General features: G+C 47.0%; 1 protein-coding gene across 4 annotated transcripts in view; it reads left to right on the top strand.

The window, feature by feature from the left end:
• Nucleotides 1-18,716, top strand: part of dgkh (diacylglycerol kinase, eta) — a 651,598-nt gene that overhangs the window by 475,579 nt on the left and 157,303 nt on the right. For all 4 annotated transcript variants that reach the window (XM_070894157.1, XM_070894158.1, XM_070894156.1 and 1 more), the window contains 3 exons: nucleotides 6,269-6,377; nucleotides 9,764-9,903; nucleotides 18,255-18,339. In XM_070894157.1, the coding sequence (XP_070750258.1) occupies nucleotides 6,269-6,377; nucleotides 9,764-9,903; nucleotides 18,255-18,339 (334 nt within the window). The remainder of the gene's footprint in view (nucleotides 1-6,268; nucleotides 6,378-9,763; nucleotides 9,904-18,254; nucleotides 18,340-18,716) is intronic.

The following is an 18,716-nucleotide window of genomic DNA, read 5'->3' as shown; positions in this document are numbered from 1 at the left end:
TGGGCTGAAGATTGTGGCGATAAGCGTGTGTGACTGGGCTGAAGATTGTGTGACGATAAGCGTGTGCGACTGGGCTGAAGATTGTGATGATAAGCGTGTGTGACTGGGCTGACAATTGTGACGATAAGCGTGTGTGACTGGGCTGAAGATTGTGTGACGATAAGCGTGTGCGACTGGGCTGAAGATTGTGTGACGATAAGCGTGTGCGACTGGGCTGAAGATTGTGATGATAAGCGTGTGTGACTGGGCTGACAATTGTGACGATAAGCGTGTGTGACTGGGCTGAAGATTGTGTGACGATAAGCGTGTGTGACTGGGCTGACGATTGTGACGATAAGCGTGTGTGACTGGGCTGACAATTGTGACGATAAGCGTGTGTGACTGGGCTGAAGATTGTGTGACGATAAGCGTGTGCGACTGGGCTGAAGATTGTGATGATAAGCGTGTGTGACTGGGCTGAAGATTGTGGCGATAAGCGTGTGTGACTGGGCTGAAGATTGTGTGACGATAAGCGTGTGTGACTGGACTGACGATTGTGACGATAAGCGTGTGTGACTGGGCTGACAATTGTGTGACGATAAGCGTGTGTGACTGGGCTGAAGATTGTGTGACGATAAGCGTGTGTGACTGGGCTGAAGATTGTGTGACGATAAGCGTGTGTGACTGAGCTGAAGATTGTGTGACGATAAGCGTGTGTGACTGAGCTGAAGATTGTGTGACGATAAGCGTGTGTGACTGAGCTGAAGATTGTGTGACGATAAGCGTGTGTGACTGGGCTGACGATTGTGTGACGATAAGCGTGTGTGACTGGGCTGACGATTGTGACGATAAGCGTGTGTGACTGGGCTGACAATTGTGTGACGATAAGCGTGTGCGACTGGGCTGAAGATTGTGTGACGATAAGCGTGTGTGACTGGGCTGAAGATTGTGTGACGATAAGCGTGTGTGACTGGGCTGACAATTGTGTGACGATAAGCGTGTGTGACTGGGCTGAAGATTTTATGACGATAAGCGTGTGTGACTGGGCTGAAGATTGTGACGATAAGCGTGTGTGACTGGGCTGAAGATTGTGACGATAAGCGTGTGCGACTGGGCTGAAGATTGTGACGATAAGCGTGTGCGACTGGGCTGACGATTGTGTGACGATAAGCGTGTGTGACTGGGCTGAAGATTGTGACGATAAGCGTGTGCGACTGGGCTGAAGATTGTGACGATAAGCGTGTGTGACTGGGCTGACGATTGTGTGACGATAAGCGTGTGTGACTGGGCTGAAGATTGTGTGACGATAAGCGTGTGTGACTGGGCTGAAGATTGTGACGATAAGCGTGTGCGACTGGGCTGAAGATTGTGACGATAAGCGTGTGTGACTGGACTGACGATTGTGACGATAAGCGTGTGTGACTGGGCTGACGATTGTGTGACGATAAGCGTGTGTGACTGGACTGACGATTGTGACGATAAGCGTGTGTGACTGGGCTGACGATTGTGTGACGATAAGCGTGTGTGACTGGACTGACGATTGTGACGATAAGCGTGTGTGACTGGGCTGAAGATTGTATGACGATAAGCGTGTGCGACTGGGCTGAAGATTGTATGACGATAAGCGTGTGCGACTGGGCTGACGATTGTGTGACGATAAGCGTGTGCGACTGGTCTGAAGATTGTGTGACGATAAGCGTGTGTGACTGGGCTGAAGATTGTATGACGATAAGCGTGTGCGACTGGGCTGACGATTGTGTGACGATAAGCGTGTGCGACTGGGCTGAAGATTGTGACGATAAGCGTGTGTGACTGGGCTGAAGATTGTGTGACGATAAGCGTGTGTGACTGGACTGACGATTGTGACGATAAGCGTGTGTGACTGGTCTGAAGATTGTGTGACGATAAGCGTGTGTGACTGGGCTGAAGATTGTGTGACGATAAGCGTGTGTGACTGGGCTGAAGATTGTGATGATAAGCGTGTGTGACTGGGCTGAAGATTGTGACGATAAGCGTGTGTGACTGGGCTGAAGATTGTGTGACGATAAGCGTGTGTGACTGGGCTGACAATTGTGTGACGATAAGCGTGTGTGACTGGACTGACGATTGTGTGACGATAAGCGTGTGTGACTGGACTGACGATTGTGACGATAAGCGTGTGTGACTGGTCTGAAGATTGTGTGACGATAAGCGTGTGTGACTGGGCTGAAGATTGTGTGACGATAAGCGTGTGTGACTGGGCTGACGATTGTGACGATAAGCGTGTGTGACTGGGCTGACGATTGTGTGACGATACGCGTGTGTGACTGGGCTGAAGATAGTGTGACGATAAGCGTGTGTGACTGGGCTGAAGATTGTGTGACGATAAGCGTGTGTGACTGGGCTGACGATTGTGTGACGATAAGCGTGTGTGACTGGGCTGAAGATTGTGACGATAAGCGTGTGTGACTGGGCTGAAGATTGTGACAATAAGCGTGTGTGACTGGGCTGAAGATTGTGACGATAAGCGTGTGTGACTGGGCTGAAGATTGTGACAATAAGCGTGTGTGACTGGGCTGAAGATTGTGTGACGATAAGCGTGTGCGACTGGGCTGACAATTGTGACGATAAGCGTGTGTGACTGGGCTGAAGATTGTGACGATAAGCGTGTGTGACTGGGCTGAAGATTGTGACGATAAGCGTGTGTGACTGAGCTGAAGATTGTGACGATAAGCGTGTGTGACTGAGCTGACGATTGTGTGACGATAAGCGTGTGTGACTGGGCTGACGATTGTGTGACGATAAGCGTGTGTGACTGGACTGACGATTGTGACGATAAGCGTGTGTGACTGAGCTGACGATTGTGTGACGATAAGCGTGTGTGACTGGGCTGAAGATTGTGACGATAAGCGTGTGTGACTGAGCTGAAGATTGTGACGATAAGCGTGTGTGACTGAGCTGACGATTGTGACGATAAGCGTGTGTGACTGAGCTGAAGATTGTGTGACGATAAGCGTGTGTGACTGGGCTGAAGATTGTGTGACGATAAGCGTGTGTGACTGGGCTGAAGATTGTGTGACGATAAGCGTGTGTGACTGGGCTGAAGATTGTGTGACGATAAGCGTGTGCGACTGGGCTGACGATTGTGTGACGATAAGCGTGTGTGACTGGGCTGAAGATTGTGTGACGATAAGCGTGTGTGACTGGACTGACGATTGTGACGATAAGCGTGTGTGACTGGGCTGAAGATTGTGACGATAAGCGTGTGCGACTGGGCTGAAGATTGTGTGACGATAAGCGTGTGTGACTGGGCTGACGATTGTGACGATAAGCGTGTGTGACTGGGCTGAAGATTGTGACGATAAGCGTGTGTGACTGAGCTGACGATTGTGTGACGATAAGCGTGTGTGACTGGGCTGAAGATTGTGTGACGATAAGCGTGTGTGACTGGGCTGACGATTGTGTGACGATAAGCGTGTGTGACTGGGCTGAAGATTGTGACGATAAGCGTGTGTGACTGAGCTGACGATTGTGTGACGATAAGCGTGTGCGACTGAGCTGACAATTGTGACGATAAGCGTGTGTGACTGGGCTGAAGATTGTGACGATAAGCGTGTGTGACTGAGCTGACAATTGTGACGATAAGCGTGTGTGACTGGGCTGACGATTGTGTGACGATAAGCGTGTGCGACTGGGCTGAAGATTGTGTGACGATAAGCGTGTGTGACTGGGCTGACGATTGTGACGATAAGCGTGTGTGACTGGGCTGAAGATTGTGACGATAAGCGTGTGTGACTGGGCTGAAGAATGTGTGACGATAAGCGTGTGTGACTGGGCTGACGATTGTGTGACGATAAGCGTGTGTGACTGGGCTGACGATTGTGACGATAAGCGTGTGTGACTGGGCTGACGATTGTGACGATAAGCGTGTGTGACTGGGCTGACGATTGTGTGACGATAAGCGTGTGTGACTGGGCTGACGATTGTGACGATAAGCGTGTGTGACTGGGCTGACGATTGTGACGATAAGCGTGTGTGACTGGGCTGAAGATTGTGACAATAAGCGTGTGTGACTGGGCTGAAGATTGTGACAATAAGCGTGTGTGACTGGGCTGAAGATTGTGTGACGATAAGCGTGTGTGACTGGGCTGACGATTGTGACGATAAGCGTGTGTGACTGGGCTGAAGATTGTGACAATAAGCGTGTGTGACTGGGCTGAAGATTGTGACGATAAGCGTGTGTGACTGGGCTGAAGATTGTGTGACGATAAGCGTGTGCGACTGGGCTGACAATTGTGACGATAAGCGTGTGTGACTGGGCTGAAGATTGTGACGATAAGCGTGTGTGACTGGGCTGACGATTGTGTGACGATAAGCGTGTGTGACTGGGCTGAAGATTGTGACGATAAGCGTGTGTGACTGGGCTGAAGATTGTGACGATAAGCGTGTGTGACTGGGCTGAAGATTGTGTGACGATAAGCGTGTGTGACTGGGCTGAAGATTGTGACGATAAGCGTGTGTGACTGAGCTGAAGATTGTGACGATAAGCGTGTGTGACTGGGCTGAAGATTGTGACGATAAGCGTGTGTGACTGAGCTGAAGATTGTGACGATAAGCGTGTGTGACTGGGCTGAAGATTGTGACGATAAGCGTGTGTGACTGAGCTGAAGATTGTGACGATAAGCGTGTGTGACTGGGCTGAAGATTGTGACGATAAGCGTGTGTGACTGGGCTGACGATTGTGTGACGATAAGCGTGTGTGACTGAGCTGAAGATTGTGACGATAAGCGTGTGTGACTGGGCTGACGATTGTGTGACGATAAGCGTGTGTGACTGGGCTGACGATTGTGACGATAAGCGTGTGTGACTGAGCTGACGATTGTGTGACGATAAGCGTGTGTGACTGAGCTGAAGATTGTGACGATAAGCGTGTGTGACTGGGCTGACGATTGTGTGACGATAAGCGTGTGTGACTGGGCTGACGATTGTGACGATAAGCGTGTGTGACTGAGCTGACGATTGTGTGACGATAAGCGTGTGTGACTGGGCTGACGATTGTGTGACGATAAGCGTGTGTGACTGGACTGACGATTGTGACGATAAGCGTGTGTGACTGAGCTGACGATTGTGTGACGATAAGCGTGTGTGACTGGGCTGAAGATTGTGACGATAAGCGTGTGTGACTGAGCTGAAGATTGTGACGATAAGCGTGTGTGACTGAGCTGACGATTGTGACGATAAGCGTGTGTGACTGGGCTGACGATTGTGTGACGATAAGCGTGTGTGACTGAGCTGACGATTGTGTGACGATAAGCGTGTGTGACTGGGCTGAAGATTGTGTGACGATAAGCGTGTGTGACTGGACTGACGATTGTGACGATAAGCGTGTGTGACTGGGCTGAAGATTGTGACGATAAGCGTGTGCGACTGGGCTGAAGATTGTGTGACGATAAGCGTGTGTGACTGGGCTGACGATTGTGACGATAAGCGTGTGTGACTGGGCTGAAGATTGTGACGATAAGCGTGTGTGACTGAGCTGACGATTGTGTGACGATAAGCGTGTGTGACTGGGCTGAAGATTGTGTGACGATAAGCGTGTGTGACTGGGCTGACGATTGTGTGACGATAAGCGTGTGTGACTGGGCTGAAGATTGTGACGATAAGCGTGTGTGACTGGGCTGAAGATTGTGACGATAAGCGTGTGTGACTGGGCTGAAGATTGTGACGATAAGCGTGTGTGACTGGGCTGAAGATTGTGACGATAAGCGTGTGCGACTGGGCTGACGATTGTGTGACGATAAGCGTGTGTGACTGGGCTGAAGATTGTGACGATAAGCGTGTGTGACTGGGCTGAAGATTGTGACGATAAGCGTGTGTGACTGGGCTGAAGATTGTGACGATAAGCGTGTGTGACTGGGCTGAAGATTGTGACGATAAGCGTGTGCGACTGGGCTGACGATTGTGTGACGATAAGCGTGTGTGACTGGGCTGACGATTGTGTGACGATAAGCGTGTGTGACTGGGCTGAAGATTGTGTGAAGATAAGCGTGTGTGACTGGGCTGACGATTGTGACGATAAGCGTGTGTGACTGGGCTGAAGATTGTGTGAAGATAAGCTTGTGTGACTGGGCTGACAATTGAGCAGGAAAAGTCACACCTACTTTCTGAAGTGCCTGACATGCTCAGGACAGCATTGAATCTTGGAAAGTTTCACATTACATTGAGCAGGTTGTATTCAAATCTCTTGTTATGCTGCAGAATAGTCGAGTTGGTCCTCTGATTCGTTTTTTTTGTTCATTATTTTTTTCAGTTTACGATTATTTCAAAAATTTGACAATTTCCGTATTCTTGTGTGTGGAGGAGATGGAAGCGTTGGATGGGTTTTATCTGAGATTGATAAACTAAACCTACACAAACAGGTGAGGAACTGTCAGCTAAACTAAACCAACACAAACAGCTCCAGAAACCTCAGGTAAAGTGTATGCTAATACCAACATGCAGGCTATTTTGGGGGAATCTTATGAATTGGTCACTTCACGTGTATGGATCTTGACTGGCAGACACTTAAATGTCTTGCTTTAACATTCCATTGATCCCTAATCTCTGTGACCTGATTTTAAACCAGTTTTCTATCTAGTGCCATACTTTTGTCTCTCATTCTAGGATTTCATATTTTAGCCATCATCATCATAGGCAGTCCCTCGGAATCGAGGAAGACTTGCTTCCACTCTTAACATGAGTCCTTGGGTGACTGAACAGTCCAGTACAAGAGCCACAGTCCCTGTCACAGGTGGGACAGATCGTCGTTGAGGGAAAGGGAAGGTGGGACTGGTTAACCGCACGCTCTTTCTGCTGCCTGAGCTTGTTTTCTGTATGCTCTTGGCGATGAGACTCGAGGTGCTCAGCGCCATCCCGAATGCACTTCCTCCACTTAGGGCGGTCTTTGTCCAGGGACTCCCAGGTGTCGGTGGGGATGTTGCACTTTGTCAGGAAGGCTTTGAGGGTGTCCTTGTAACGTTTCGTCTGCCCACCTTTGGCTTGTTTGCCGTGAAAGAGTTCCGAGTCGTGCTTGCTTTGGGAGTCTCGTGTCTGGCATGAGGACTGTGTGACCTGCCCAGCGGAGTGCCAATGTGGAAACATGTGAAAATCGAAGTATATATTAACTGCATTTCTCCTGTTCCCATATTAACAATGTCACCGAAAGACTCCAGCAGGTTGGTTGAATGTGACATCCATTTTCTGAAGCGATGCTGACTGTGCTTTGCCAAGTTATTCTTGTCCAAGTCTTCACCCACTAGCTCTCTCAAGATCATTTACAAAACTTCCCCTCCAACACAAGTTCAACTTTCTGGTCTGTGCTTTCCAGATATGTGTCTCGACCTTTTAAATTGTGTGTTTATCTTATCACTTCAATCTCGCTTGAATTGACCAAACTTACAAGAATGTCACTTGAAGCTTCACTAACTTCAGTCCTCATTTTGTGTAAGATTCAATGGTGCAAGTTATCTGAGCGGGGCACTTGACCTACTTTAAGAGCTGTTTATAACCATACTATTCTTTTTGCCGGCTAGCACTGTTAAGCGCCTCTGGCACCATTCATAAAAATCTGACATTTAATTGGACATTTTTTCCTCCTTCCTGGGTAAATGTAGATGTGAAGTAATTCTTTGTTCCCAGATTCCAGCTTTTCATTATAATTTGAAGTGGACTGAAAAAAAATCTCCATCTTTTCTTTCATCGGGGAAACTAAATCAAGAGGAAATAGTCTTAGAATAAGGGGCCGCCTGTTTAAAACTGAGATGAGGAGAAATTTCTTCTCTCAGAGAGTTGTAAATCTGTGGAATTCTCTGCCCCAGAAAAGCTGTGGAGGCTGGGTCAATGAATAGATTTAAGGCAGAGATCGACAGATTTTTGAGCGATAAGGGAATAAAGGGTTATGGGGAACAGGCAGGGAAGTGGAACTGAGTCCATGATCAGCTCGGCCTCATCATCATCATCATAGGCAGTCCCTCGAATTGAGGATGACTTGCTTCCATGCCAAAGAAGGGTGAGTTCACAGGTGTTTCAATAAAGGACCTAATATTCCAGATCCCGAACTACATCCTGAAGGGTGGAAGATGCCTGTGTGTGGATTTTTTTAACGTGTGGTGGCCGTTGCACACCAGCCACCACACGGGCTTGACAGAGCGAGGTCTTGGTCTAGGGGCAAGGATTATCCAAGACAACTGGAGACCTGCTCTGCTGTCCGGACCTAGTGCGCACACATATCGCAGTGTGGGCTGGCCCGTGCTGCCCCTGGGCCCCTGGTCCCGAACTCACGCTGCCCCTGGGCCCCGATCACATCCCTCCACTGTCTCTCACCGCTCCTGCTGTATCTGCCCACGCTCCAATCAGCGACCAGGACCTTGATGAGGTCACTCTTCGCTGCGGTCTCCCTCCTGCATCAGCTCGCACGGCTCCCTGAAGTAGCATGCCTCCACGCTGCTCCTTTTATGGCCCCGACCTGCCGCTGGTGTTCTCACGCAGGTCCTAGCACGCGCACACATCGCAGTATGGGCTGGCCTGTGCTGCCCCTGGGCCCCTGGTCTTATTGAATGGTGGAGCAGGCTCGAAGGGTCAAATGGCCTACTCCTGCTCCTATTTCTTATGTTCTTATGTTTACTGTGTAAAGCTTTGACAAACCTTCCGGGCTTTCGACAAGCAGGGTTTCACTTGGCTTTTTTTGTCTGCGTTTGCTTACCTTTATACTTGACCTAATCCTGCTGCTTACTGGAGATCCCGTGCACGTCCCCTAACATTCATCTTCATGTCCTTATTTAATCATCTTGACCTCTTTAGCTCTCTCACCTGTTCTTTTCATTTGGCTAGAATTTATTTGGATTGCAGCCTCAGCTGTATTTCCTTAAACGTTTGTTATCGCCCATAATCCCAAGCATCCTTGTGTTCCAATTCATCTCTTTTAATGCGATTTTCTGCTTGCTCAAAGCTTGTTCTTTGAAGTTATGTTATGTTGCTGCACCTTTTGCACATTGCGAGCATTATAGATCGGCTGTCAGCTTCAGAGTGACATCGGTGATTGCTTGAGAGAAAATTTTCTTGGCTCGTGATAAGAACATAAGAAATAGGAGCAGGAGTAAGCCATCTGGCCCCTCGAGCCTGCTCCGCCATTCAATAAGATCATGGCTGATCTGATCTTGGCCTCAGTTCCGCTTCCCTGCCCGCTCCCCATACCCTTGACTCCCCATCACTCAAAAATCTGTCAATCTCCACCTTAAATATATTCAATGACCCAGCCACCACAGCTCTCTGGGGTAGAGAGTTCCAAAGATTCACGACCCTTCGAGAGAAGAAATTCCTCCTCATCTCCGTTTTAAATGGGCGACCTCTTATTCTGAGACTATGCCCCCTCGTTCTAGATTCCCCCACGAGGGGAAACACCCTCTCTGCACCTACCCTGTCCAGCCCCCTCAGAATCTCGTACGTTTCATGATGCAGCGTAGGACGATCCAAGAAAGGAATGGGAAGCAAATACCTAACCAAGATCGAGTGTGCGGAAGAAGGGCGGATAAGTGAAAAGCAAAATACTGCGGATACTGGAAATCTGAAATCAAAACAGTAAATGCTGGAAACACTCAGCAGGTCAGGCAGCGTTTGTGGAGAGAGAAACCGAGTTAACGTTTCAGTTCAGTGACCTTCCGTCAGAATTGGATGCGTGAAAAGGTTTTTTATTAAAATTAAAATGCACGCAATTGTTTGAAGAATTTATTTTTAAAGCGGCTAATGTCCAGATTATGCTCCTTTGCAGTGCCAACTTGGAGTGCTGCCTTTGGGCACAGGAAACGACCTGGCGCGGGTCCTCGGCTGGGGAGGCTCATGTGATGATGACACGCAGCTTCCTCAGATTCTGGAAAAATTGGAACGAGCCAGCACCAAAATGTTAGACAGGTCAGTTCGAGTGTGATTGGCAATAGGGACTTAATGGGCAATGTGGTGATAGGACCTCAGTGGGAGATGTGTTGGTGGAGGCCCAAGAGATGTGGTGATCATTTTCATCATTATCATCATCATCATCATCATAGGCCGTCCCTCGGAATCGAGGAAGACTCGCTTCCACTCTTAAAATGAGTCCTTAGGTGACTGAACAGTCCAATATGAGAACCACAGTCCCTGTCACAGGTGGGACTGATAGTCACTGAGGGTAAGGGAGGGTGGGACTGGTTTGCTGCACGCTCTTTCCGCTGCCTGCGTTTGATTTCTGCATGCTCTCGGCGACGAGACTCGAGGTGCTCAGCGCCCTCCCGGATGCACTTCCTCCACTTAGGGCGGTCTTTGGCCAGGGACTCCCAGGTGTCAGTGGGGATGTTGCACTTTATCAGGGAGGCTTTGAGGGTGTCCTTATCACGTTTCCTCTGCCCACCTTTGGCTCGTTTGCCGTGAAGGCGTTCTGAGTAGAGCGCTTGCTTTGGTGATAGGACCTCAATGGGAGATGTGTTGGTGGAGGCCCAAGAGATGATGTTGTGACGGGACCTCAGTGGGAGATGTGGTGCTGATGATCAGATTGGAGTAGTGGTGGGAATCTCACGGGATATGTGGTGGTACAATCACGATGCTGTATCGAATGAGCAGATGGCAGTGTTTGGTTGTGCCTCTGCTGTCTGGCAAGATTTAGCGATGCATGTGTTTGTGATTGCACTGACACCTATTGATCACTTAAAAAGAAAAACAAGAATCTAGGAAAAAAATTAGCACAAAATTGAAACTATCCATGTTTTAACGGGGAGTAAGGCTAAGACTTGAAGTTAATCTCGGCCTTTGAGCTTGTGGTTTATGAAGCTCTCAATTAGTATGTGATAACTCTTTAAATAATCTTTATTTTTATCTTATGCTTTCTGTACTTTTAGTGCAAAGTTTGAAAATGGGATGGCATTTGAATTTAACATTTGTCTGCAGTACAGTAACAGTTACAAAATATAAAATAATGAACTCCTTGTAACCAGAGCTGGGGTCAGGAGTAAAATATGAACATTTGAGCAGGACATTGCACAAGACGTAACTGAGATAAGAGGTGCTGACCGTTTCAGTCAATATGCAATACGAAGGTTACCAAGTAATGAGGCAACGGAAATCTGTGTAAATGCCTTGTGTGGCAAGAGTGCAACTTGGGAATTTGGACACAGAGGGCAGAATAGCTTATTTTGTACCAATATGTGTACAACAAGATCCCAATGCAGGTCTGACTATCCAGTTTCAGTACATGTTAATGTTAGTGCAGTGTCTTGGAGCTTATATATTCTATAAGCTCCACTCAGTGGGTAGCACACTCGCCTCTGAGTCAGAAGGTTGTGGGTTCAAGTCCCACTCCAGGAACTTGAGCACATAAATCTAGGCTGACACCCCAGTGCAGTGCTGAGGGAGCACTGCACTTTCGGAGGTGCCGTATTTCGGATGAGGTGTTAAACTGAGGCCCCGTCTGCTCTCTCAGGTGGACGTAAAAGATCCCATGGCATTTTTTCGAAGAAGAGCAGGAGAGTTCTCCCCGGTGTCCTGGCCAATGTTTATCCCTCAATCAACATAACGAAAAAAAACAGATTATCTGGTCATTATCACATTGCTGTTTGTGGGAGCTTGCTGTGCGCAAATTGGCCGCCCCGTTTCCCACATTACAACAGTGACTGCACTCCAAAAGTACGTCATTGGCTGTAAAGCGCTTTGAGATGTCCAGTGGTCGTGAAAGGCGTTATATAAATCCAAGTCTTTCTATTTGTTTCTCTGTGCCATATATCAACTCCAGCCATGAAGTGAGAAGGCCTCTAGCTCGCTGTGCTATGCCACTCTTTAATTGATTACTCGAAGACGAGTCCTAACCACTTTGAATGAGGAATGGTCCCAGAACTGTGGCAATCCAGCACATTGAGGCAACGCATTGTTACCTCACATTTACCTCTGTCCAGCTGTCCTTGCTGTGGAGGTCCAAGACTAAGATTTGACATAGACCAACCATGACTTCAGAGCAGGGAGCTCTGCTTTTATATCTCATGGGCAGCTAAGCAAGTAGAAATTACATCGTGGCCATTTAAAAGTATAGGTGCCACACTAAAATATGATGGTCATTTGCAAAGTATGGAATCAATTAAAAATGAATACAGCATTTGACAGGGTAGAACTTGAGGGCAAAGTCTCAGAATAAGGGGCCGCTCATTTAAAACGGAGATGAGGAGGAATTTCTTCTCTGAGTGTTGTAAATCTGTGGAATTCTCTGCCTCAAAGAGCTGTGGAGGCTGGGTCATTGAATATATTTAAGGTGGAGATAGCCAGATTCTTGAACGATAGGGGAGTGAAGGGTTATGGGGAGTGGGCAGGAAATCAGAGTGGATCAGCCTTGATCTTATTAAATGGCGGAGCAGGCTCGAGGGGCCGAATGGCCGACTCCTGCTCCTATTTCTTATGTTCTTCTGTTGCCGTTTGACCCAATGGGACCCATCTGCATGGAGATTGAAAAAACGCGTGTGGAGCAGATGGAAGGCCTCAATGAAGCAGTTTGTTGGGAATAAGTGGTCCGTGCACTGCAACGCGTGGATAATGGTGAATTTGTGATAAATTCAAAATAGTTGTATGCAGGGAACAAGCTGAAATGATCTGATGGTATCTACTCATTGGAATTCAGAAGAATGAGAGGTGATCTTATCGAAACGTATAAGATTATGAGGGGGCTTGACAAGGTGGATGCAGAGAGGATGTTTCCACTGATAGGGGAGACTAGAACTAGAGGGCATAATCTTAGATCAGGGGCCGCCCATTTAAAACTGAGATGAGGAGAAATTTCTTCTCTGAGGGTTGTGGATCTGTGGAATTCGCTGCCTCAGAGAGCTGTGGAAGCTGGGACATTGAATAAATTTAAGACTGAAATAGACAGTTTTTTAATTGATAAGGGGATAAGGGGTTATGGGAAGTGGTCAGGGAAGTGGAGCTTGAGTCCATGATCGGATCAGCCATGATCTTATTAAATGGCGGAGCAGGCTCAAGGGGCCATATGGCCTACTCCTGCTCCTATTATGATCTTGTGAATAGAAGTTGGTAAAATAAACGTATTGTATCTCTGATACTTATCAAAAAGTGCATTCCCTGCAAAAATAATAATTCAAATCCATTTAGTCTTTGATAAATGAATAGGGAAAGTTTGCTAAATCATTTTAAGCTGACTGTAATGTCCCGAGAGCTCTTTGATGCCAAGACTTGATCAACAGCACTGTAGCATTGATTCTCACCTGCTGTTTTGCACAAAATGTCATTTTAAATCAATTTACCAATGAATTGGATGGAAAGTGCTGCCATCCTTTTAATTAAAAGTCTGTATCGGTTTGCAGGAGTACAGGCATCACCAAAGCAAGATCTCATTGTATTGATGTAAGTGGTCTCATTGTAACGATGGACAATAGTCACTTGGTTGAATCACACCGGTTTCCATACGTGCAGTGAATTTGTGAGTAGAGTTTCATGAGCAGAACCCTCATTTTTGATTTATGGAAGAGCCAAATAGTTTTGGCTGTATAGGGTGAAGTGAAGTTGTAAATGAGTGTATAAAGAATGGGTTTATGGTTTCTCTGACTGTACAGGGGAAATCGTACTGGGTGGATGAGCATTCCTTGTCATTAATTTTGTGGAGAGGAACCTGTGGAGCTTGTTAGATGGGAATAAATGATTTGGGAGGGGGTGGGGGGGAGCGGTTGTTCAATAGTGAGTTCAGGTACGATGCCTGGAAATTGAAAAATAAGTTATTACTGAAGAGAAGAAATAATAATTTTGTGAGTTCTTGAGTAGAAAATAAAGAACTTGCATTTGTATAAAGAAGGAAAGACTTGCATTTATATAGCGCCTTTCACAACCTCAGGATGTCCCGAAGCGCTTTAATGCCAATGAAGTACTTTTGGAGTGTAGTCACTGTTGTAATGTAGGAAACGCGGCAACCAATTTGTGCACAGCAAGCTCCCACAAACAGCAATGTGATAATGACCAGATAATCTGTTATCTGAATTCCCCATTGGATTTATTAGTGACTTATATATTTATGGCTCCTTATTTTGGTCTCCCCACGAGTGGAAACATCTTCTCTACGTCTACCCTATCGAACCCTTCATCATTTTAAAGACCTCTGTCAGGTTACCTCTCAGCCTTCTCTTTCTGAGCGAAAAGAACCCAGCCTGTTCAGCCTTTGCCAATGTAGAGGATGGTTAAATATGATTAGGAGGGGGAACGATAACAGAGACTGGTTGGGCCAACATGTTTCCGTGTTGAAAACTTGTATGTATCTCTCATCATAGAAACATAGAAAGTAGGTGCAGGAGTAGGCCATTCGGCCCTTCGAGCCTGCACCACCATTCAATGAGTTCATGGCTGATCATACAACTTCAGTACCCCATTCCTGCTTTCTCTCCATATTCCTTGAGCTGTAACGGCCACATCTAACTCCCTTTTGAATATATCTAACGAACTGGCCTTAACAACTTTCTGTGGTAGAGAATTCCACAGATTCACAATTCTCTGAGTGAAGATGTTTCTCCTCATCTCAGTCCTAAATGGCTTACCCCTTATCCTTAGACTGTGACCCCTGGTTCTGGACTTCCCCAACATCGGGAGATTCTTCCTGCATCTAACCTGTCCAATCCCGTCAGAATTTTATATGGTTCTATAAGATCCCCTCTCATTCGTCTAAATTCCAGTGAATATAAGCCTAGTCGATCCAGTCTTTCTTCATATGTCAGTCCTGCCATCCCGGGAATCAGTCTGGTGAACCTTTGCTGCAGTGCCTCAATAGCAAGAAAGTCCTTCCTCAGATTAGGAGACCAAAACTGTACACAATATTCCAGGTGAGGCCTCACCAACGCCCTGTTCAACTGCAGCAAGACCTCCCTGCTCCTATACTCAAATCCTCTTGCTGTGAAGGCCAACATGCCATTTACTTTCTTTACTACCTGCTGTACCTGCATGCCTACTTTTAATGACTGATGTACCATGACACCCAGGTCTCGTTGCACCTCCCCTTTTCCTAATCTGTCACCATTCAGATAATAATCTGCCTTCCTGTTTTTGCCACCAAAGTGGATAACCTCACACTTAGCCACATTATACTGCATCTGCCATGCATTTGCCTACTTACCTAACCTGTCCAAGTCACCCTGCAGCCTCCTAGCATCCCCCTCACAGCTCACACTGCCACCCAGCTTAGTGTCATCTGCAAACTTGGAGATATTATATTCAATTCCTTCATCTAAATCATTAATATATATTGTAAATAGCTGGGGTCCCAGCACTGAACCTTGCGGTACTCCATTAGTCACTGCCTGCCATTCTGAAAAGGACCCGTTTATTCCCACTCTTTGCTTCCTGTCTGCAAATCAGTTCTCTATCCACATCAATACATTAGCCCCCAATTCCATATGCCTGAATTTTACACACCAATCTCTTTTGTTAGACCTTGTCAAAAGCCTTTGAAAGTCCAATTACACCACATCCACGGGTTCTCCCTCATCCACTCTACTAGTTACATCCTCAAAAAATTCTAGAAGATTTGTCAAGCATGATTTTCCTGCTGACTTGGACCTATCCTGTGACTGCTTTCCAAATGCGCTGCTATTTCATCTTTAATAATTGATTCCAGCATTTTCTCACTACCGACCACCAATCATCATAGACAGTGCCTCGGAATCGAGGAAGACTTGCTTCCACTCTCAAAATGAGTCCTTAGGTGGCTGAATAGTCCAAACGGGAACCACTGTCCCTGTCATAGGTGGGACAGATCGTTGTTGAGGGAAAGGGTGGGTGGGACTGGTTTGCCGCACGCACTTTCCGCTGCCTGCACTTCATTTTGCATGCTCTCGGCAACGAGACTCGAGGTGCTCAGCGCCCTCCCGTTAGTATCACGCGGGAGACTGGGGTTCAATTCCCCGACGAGAAGGAATCAATTCTAAGATATCGAAATTTACTTCTCAGTGTAGATTTATGAATTTATAATGGGGAACAAAGAAATTGCAGACCAATTGAACAAATACTTTGGTTCTGTCTTCACGAACGAAGACACAAATAACCTTCCGAAAGTACTAGGGGACTGAGGGTCGAGGGAGAAGGAGGAACTGAAGGATATCCTTATTAGGCAGGAAATTGTGTTAGGGAAATTGATGGGATTGAAGGCCGATAAATCCCCGGGGCCTGATAGTCTGCATCCCAGAATACTTAAGGAAGTGACCCTGGAAATAGTGGATGCATTGGTGATCATTTTCCAACTGTCTATCGACTCTGGATCAGTTCCTATGGACTGGAGGGTAGCTAATGTAACAGCACTTTTTAAAAAGGGAGGGAGAGAGAAAGCGGGTAATTATAGACCGGTTAGCCTGACATCAGTGGTGAGGGAAATGTTGGAATCAATTATTAAGGATGAAATAGCAGCGCATTTGGAAAGCAGTGACAGGATCGGTCCAAGTCAGCATGGATTTATGAAGGGGAAATCATGCTTGACAAATCTTCTGGAATTTTTTGAGGATGTAACTAGTAGAGTGGACAAGGGAGAACCAGTGGATGTGGTGTATTTGGACTTTCAAAAGGCTTTTGACAAGGTCCCACACAAGAGATTAGTGTGCAAAATCAAAGCACATGGGATTGGGGGTAATATACTGACGTGGATAGAGAACTGGTTGGCAGACAGGAAGCAGAGAGTCGGGATAAACAGGTCCTTTTCAGAATGGCAGGCAGTGACGAGTGGAGTGCCGCAAGGCTCAGTGCTGGGACCCCAGCTATTTACAATATACATTTGGATGAAGGAATTGAGTGTAATATCTCCAAGTTTGCAGATGACACTAAACTGGGTGGTGGTGTGAGCTGTGAGGGGGATGCTAAGAGGCTTCAGGGTGACTTGGACAGGTTAGGTGAGTGGGCAAATGCATGGTAGATGCAGTATAATGTGGATAAATGTGAGGTTATCCACTTTGGGGGCAAAAACGTGAAGACAGAATATTATCTGAACGGTGGCAGATTAGGACCTGGCTGTCATGGTTCATCAGTCACTGAAAATTGGCATACAGGTACAGCAGGCGGTAAAGAAGGCAATGGTATGTTGGCCTTCATAGCACGGGGATTTGAGTATAGGAGCAGGGAGGTCTTGCTGCAGTTGTACAGGGCCTTGGTGAGGCCTCACCTGGAATATTGTGTTCAGTTTTGGTCTCTTAATCTGAGGAAAGACATTCTTGCTGTTGAGGGAGTGCAGCGAAGGTTCACCAGACTGATTCCCGGGATGGCTGGACTGACATATGAGGAGACACTGGATCAACTGGGCCTTTATACATTGGAGTTTAGAAGGATGAGAGGGGATCTCATAGAAACATATAAGATTCTGACGGGACGGGACAGGTTAGATGCGGGTAGATTGTTCCCGATGTTGGGGAAGTCCAGAACCAGGGGACACAGTCTTAGGATAAGGGGTAGGCCATTTAGGACTGAGATGAGGGGAAACTTCTTCAGAGGAGAAACAGAGAGTTGTTGATGCCAGTTCATTGGATATATTCAAGAGGGAGTTAGATATGGCCCTTACGGCTAAGGGGATCAAGGGGTATGGAGAGAAAGCAGGAAAGGGGTACTGAGGGAATGATCAGCCATGATCTTATCGAATGGTGGTGCAGGCTCGAAGGGCCGAATGGCCTACTCCTGCAGCTATTTTCTATGTTTCTATGCACTTCCTCCACTTAGGGCGGTCTTTGGCCAGGGACTCCCAGATGTCAGTGGGGATGTTGCATTTTATCAGGGAGGCTTTGAGGGTTTCCTTGAAACGTTTCCTCTGCCCGTTTGCCGTGAAGGAGTTCCGAGTAGAGCGTTTGCTTTGGGAGTCTCGTGTCTGGCAGGCGGACAATGTGGCCTGCCCAGCGGAGCTGATCGAGTGTGGTCAGTGCTTCGATGTTGGCCTGGCCAAGGACACTAATGTTGGTGCGTTTATAGCTCTATATGGTGTAGCGCTCCTATCATCAGACTCATTATGAGCAATGTCACGGGCGATTACGGCTACAAGCTAATAGTCTTGCTTTGCAAAGGTTAACATAAAATGTTGCACAGTATTTTTAAGCTGCTAAGTCAAGTATAATTTGTTTACAGTGGTCCCTTGCAAGTAAAGATCACAGCATAACATTTTGCAGTGCTTCATGTGTAACCAGCGGATGGTTTGTATATTCTTGTGCCTCCAATGTTATATTTGTGAAGCAGATTACCTTTGGTCAGCAGATGGTAATGCAATAAGAACTGCCTTTGTTTTTGTACAGATGGAGCATCATGACGTATGAAATAAAAATACCACCGAAACATGCCCTGGCAGTGACCCCAGAGGAGGATGCTGAGGAGTCCCAAGTGAGTATTTAGCAATGCGAACTGCAAACAGGCTTTGGGTTACAGAACATTACTTTGCGCTCAGCCGTTAATAGAATGCGAAAGGATAAATCGGTGAGGTTCGACCCATCCCCGAGCCTTGCTTCACTAGAGCGCAGGCCGGATAATCGGCCACGCACTCCATCTCACTTCATGGTTGGAAAACCGGGAGCACTGTGAATCAGACATGCTGGCCTGCACTGGGAGTGAAGCCTCGGGACATTTGGCCTTCGGTTTTCAAAAATAGTTCTTTGAAGTTTGTACGAAGAATATTTCAAAATATCAGATGCAAAACTAGAACTAGAGGGCATAATCTTAGAATAAGGGGCCGCCTATTTAAAACTGAGATGAGGAGGAAT

This window comes from Pristiophorus japonicus, chromosome 11 (assembly GCF_044704955.1).
Source record: "Pristiophorus japonicus isolate sPriJap1 chromosome 11, sPriJap1.hap1, whole genome shotgun sequence".
NCBI lineage: Eukaryota > Metazoa > Chordata > Chondrichthyes > Pristiophoridae > Pristiophorus > Pristiophorus japonicus.
Note: the sequence above shows the minus strand (reverse complement) of the source record. Positions and strands in the feature narration are given on the sequence as shown.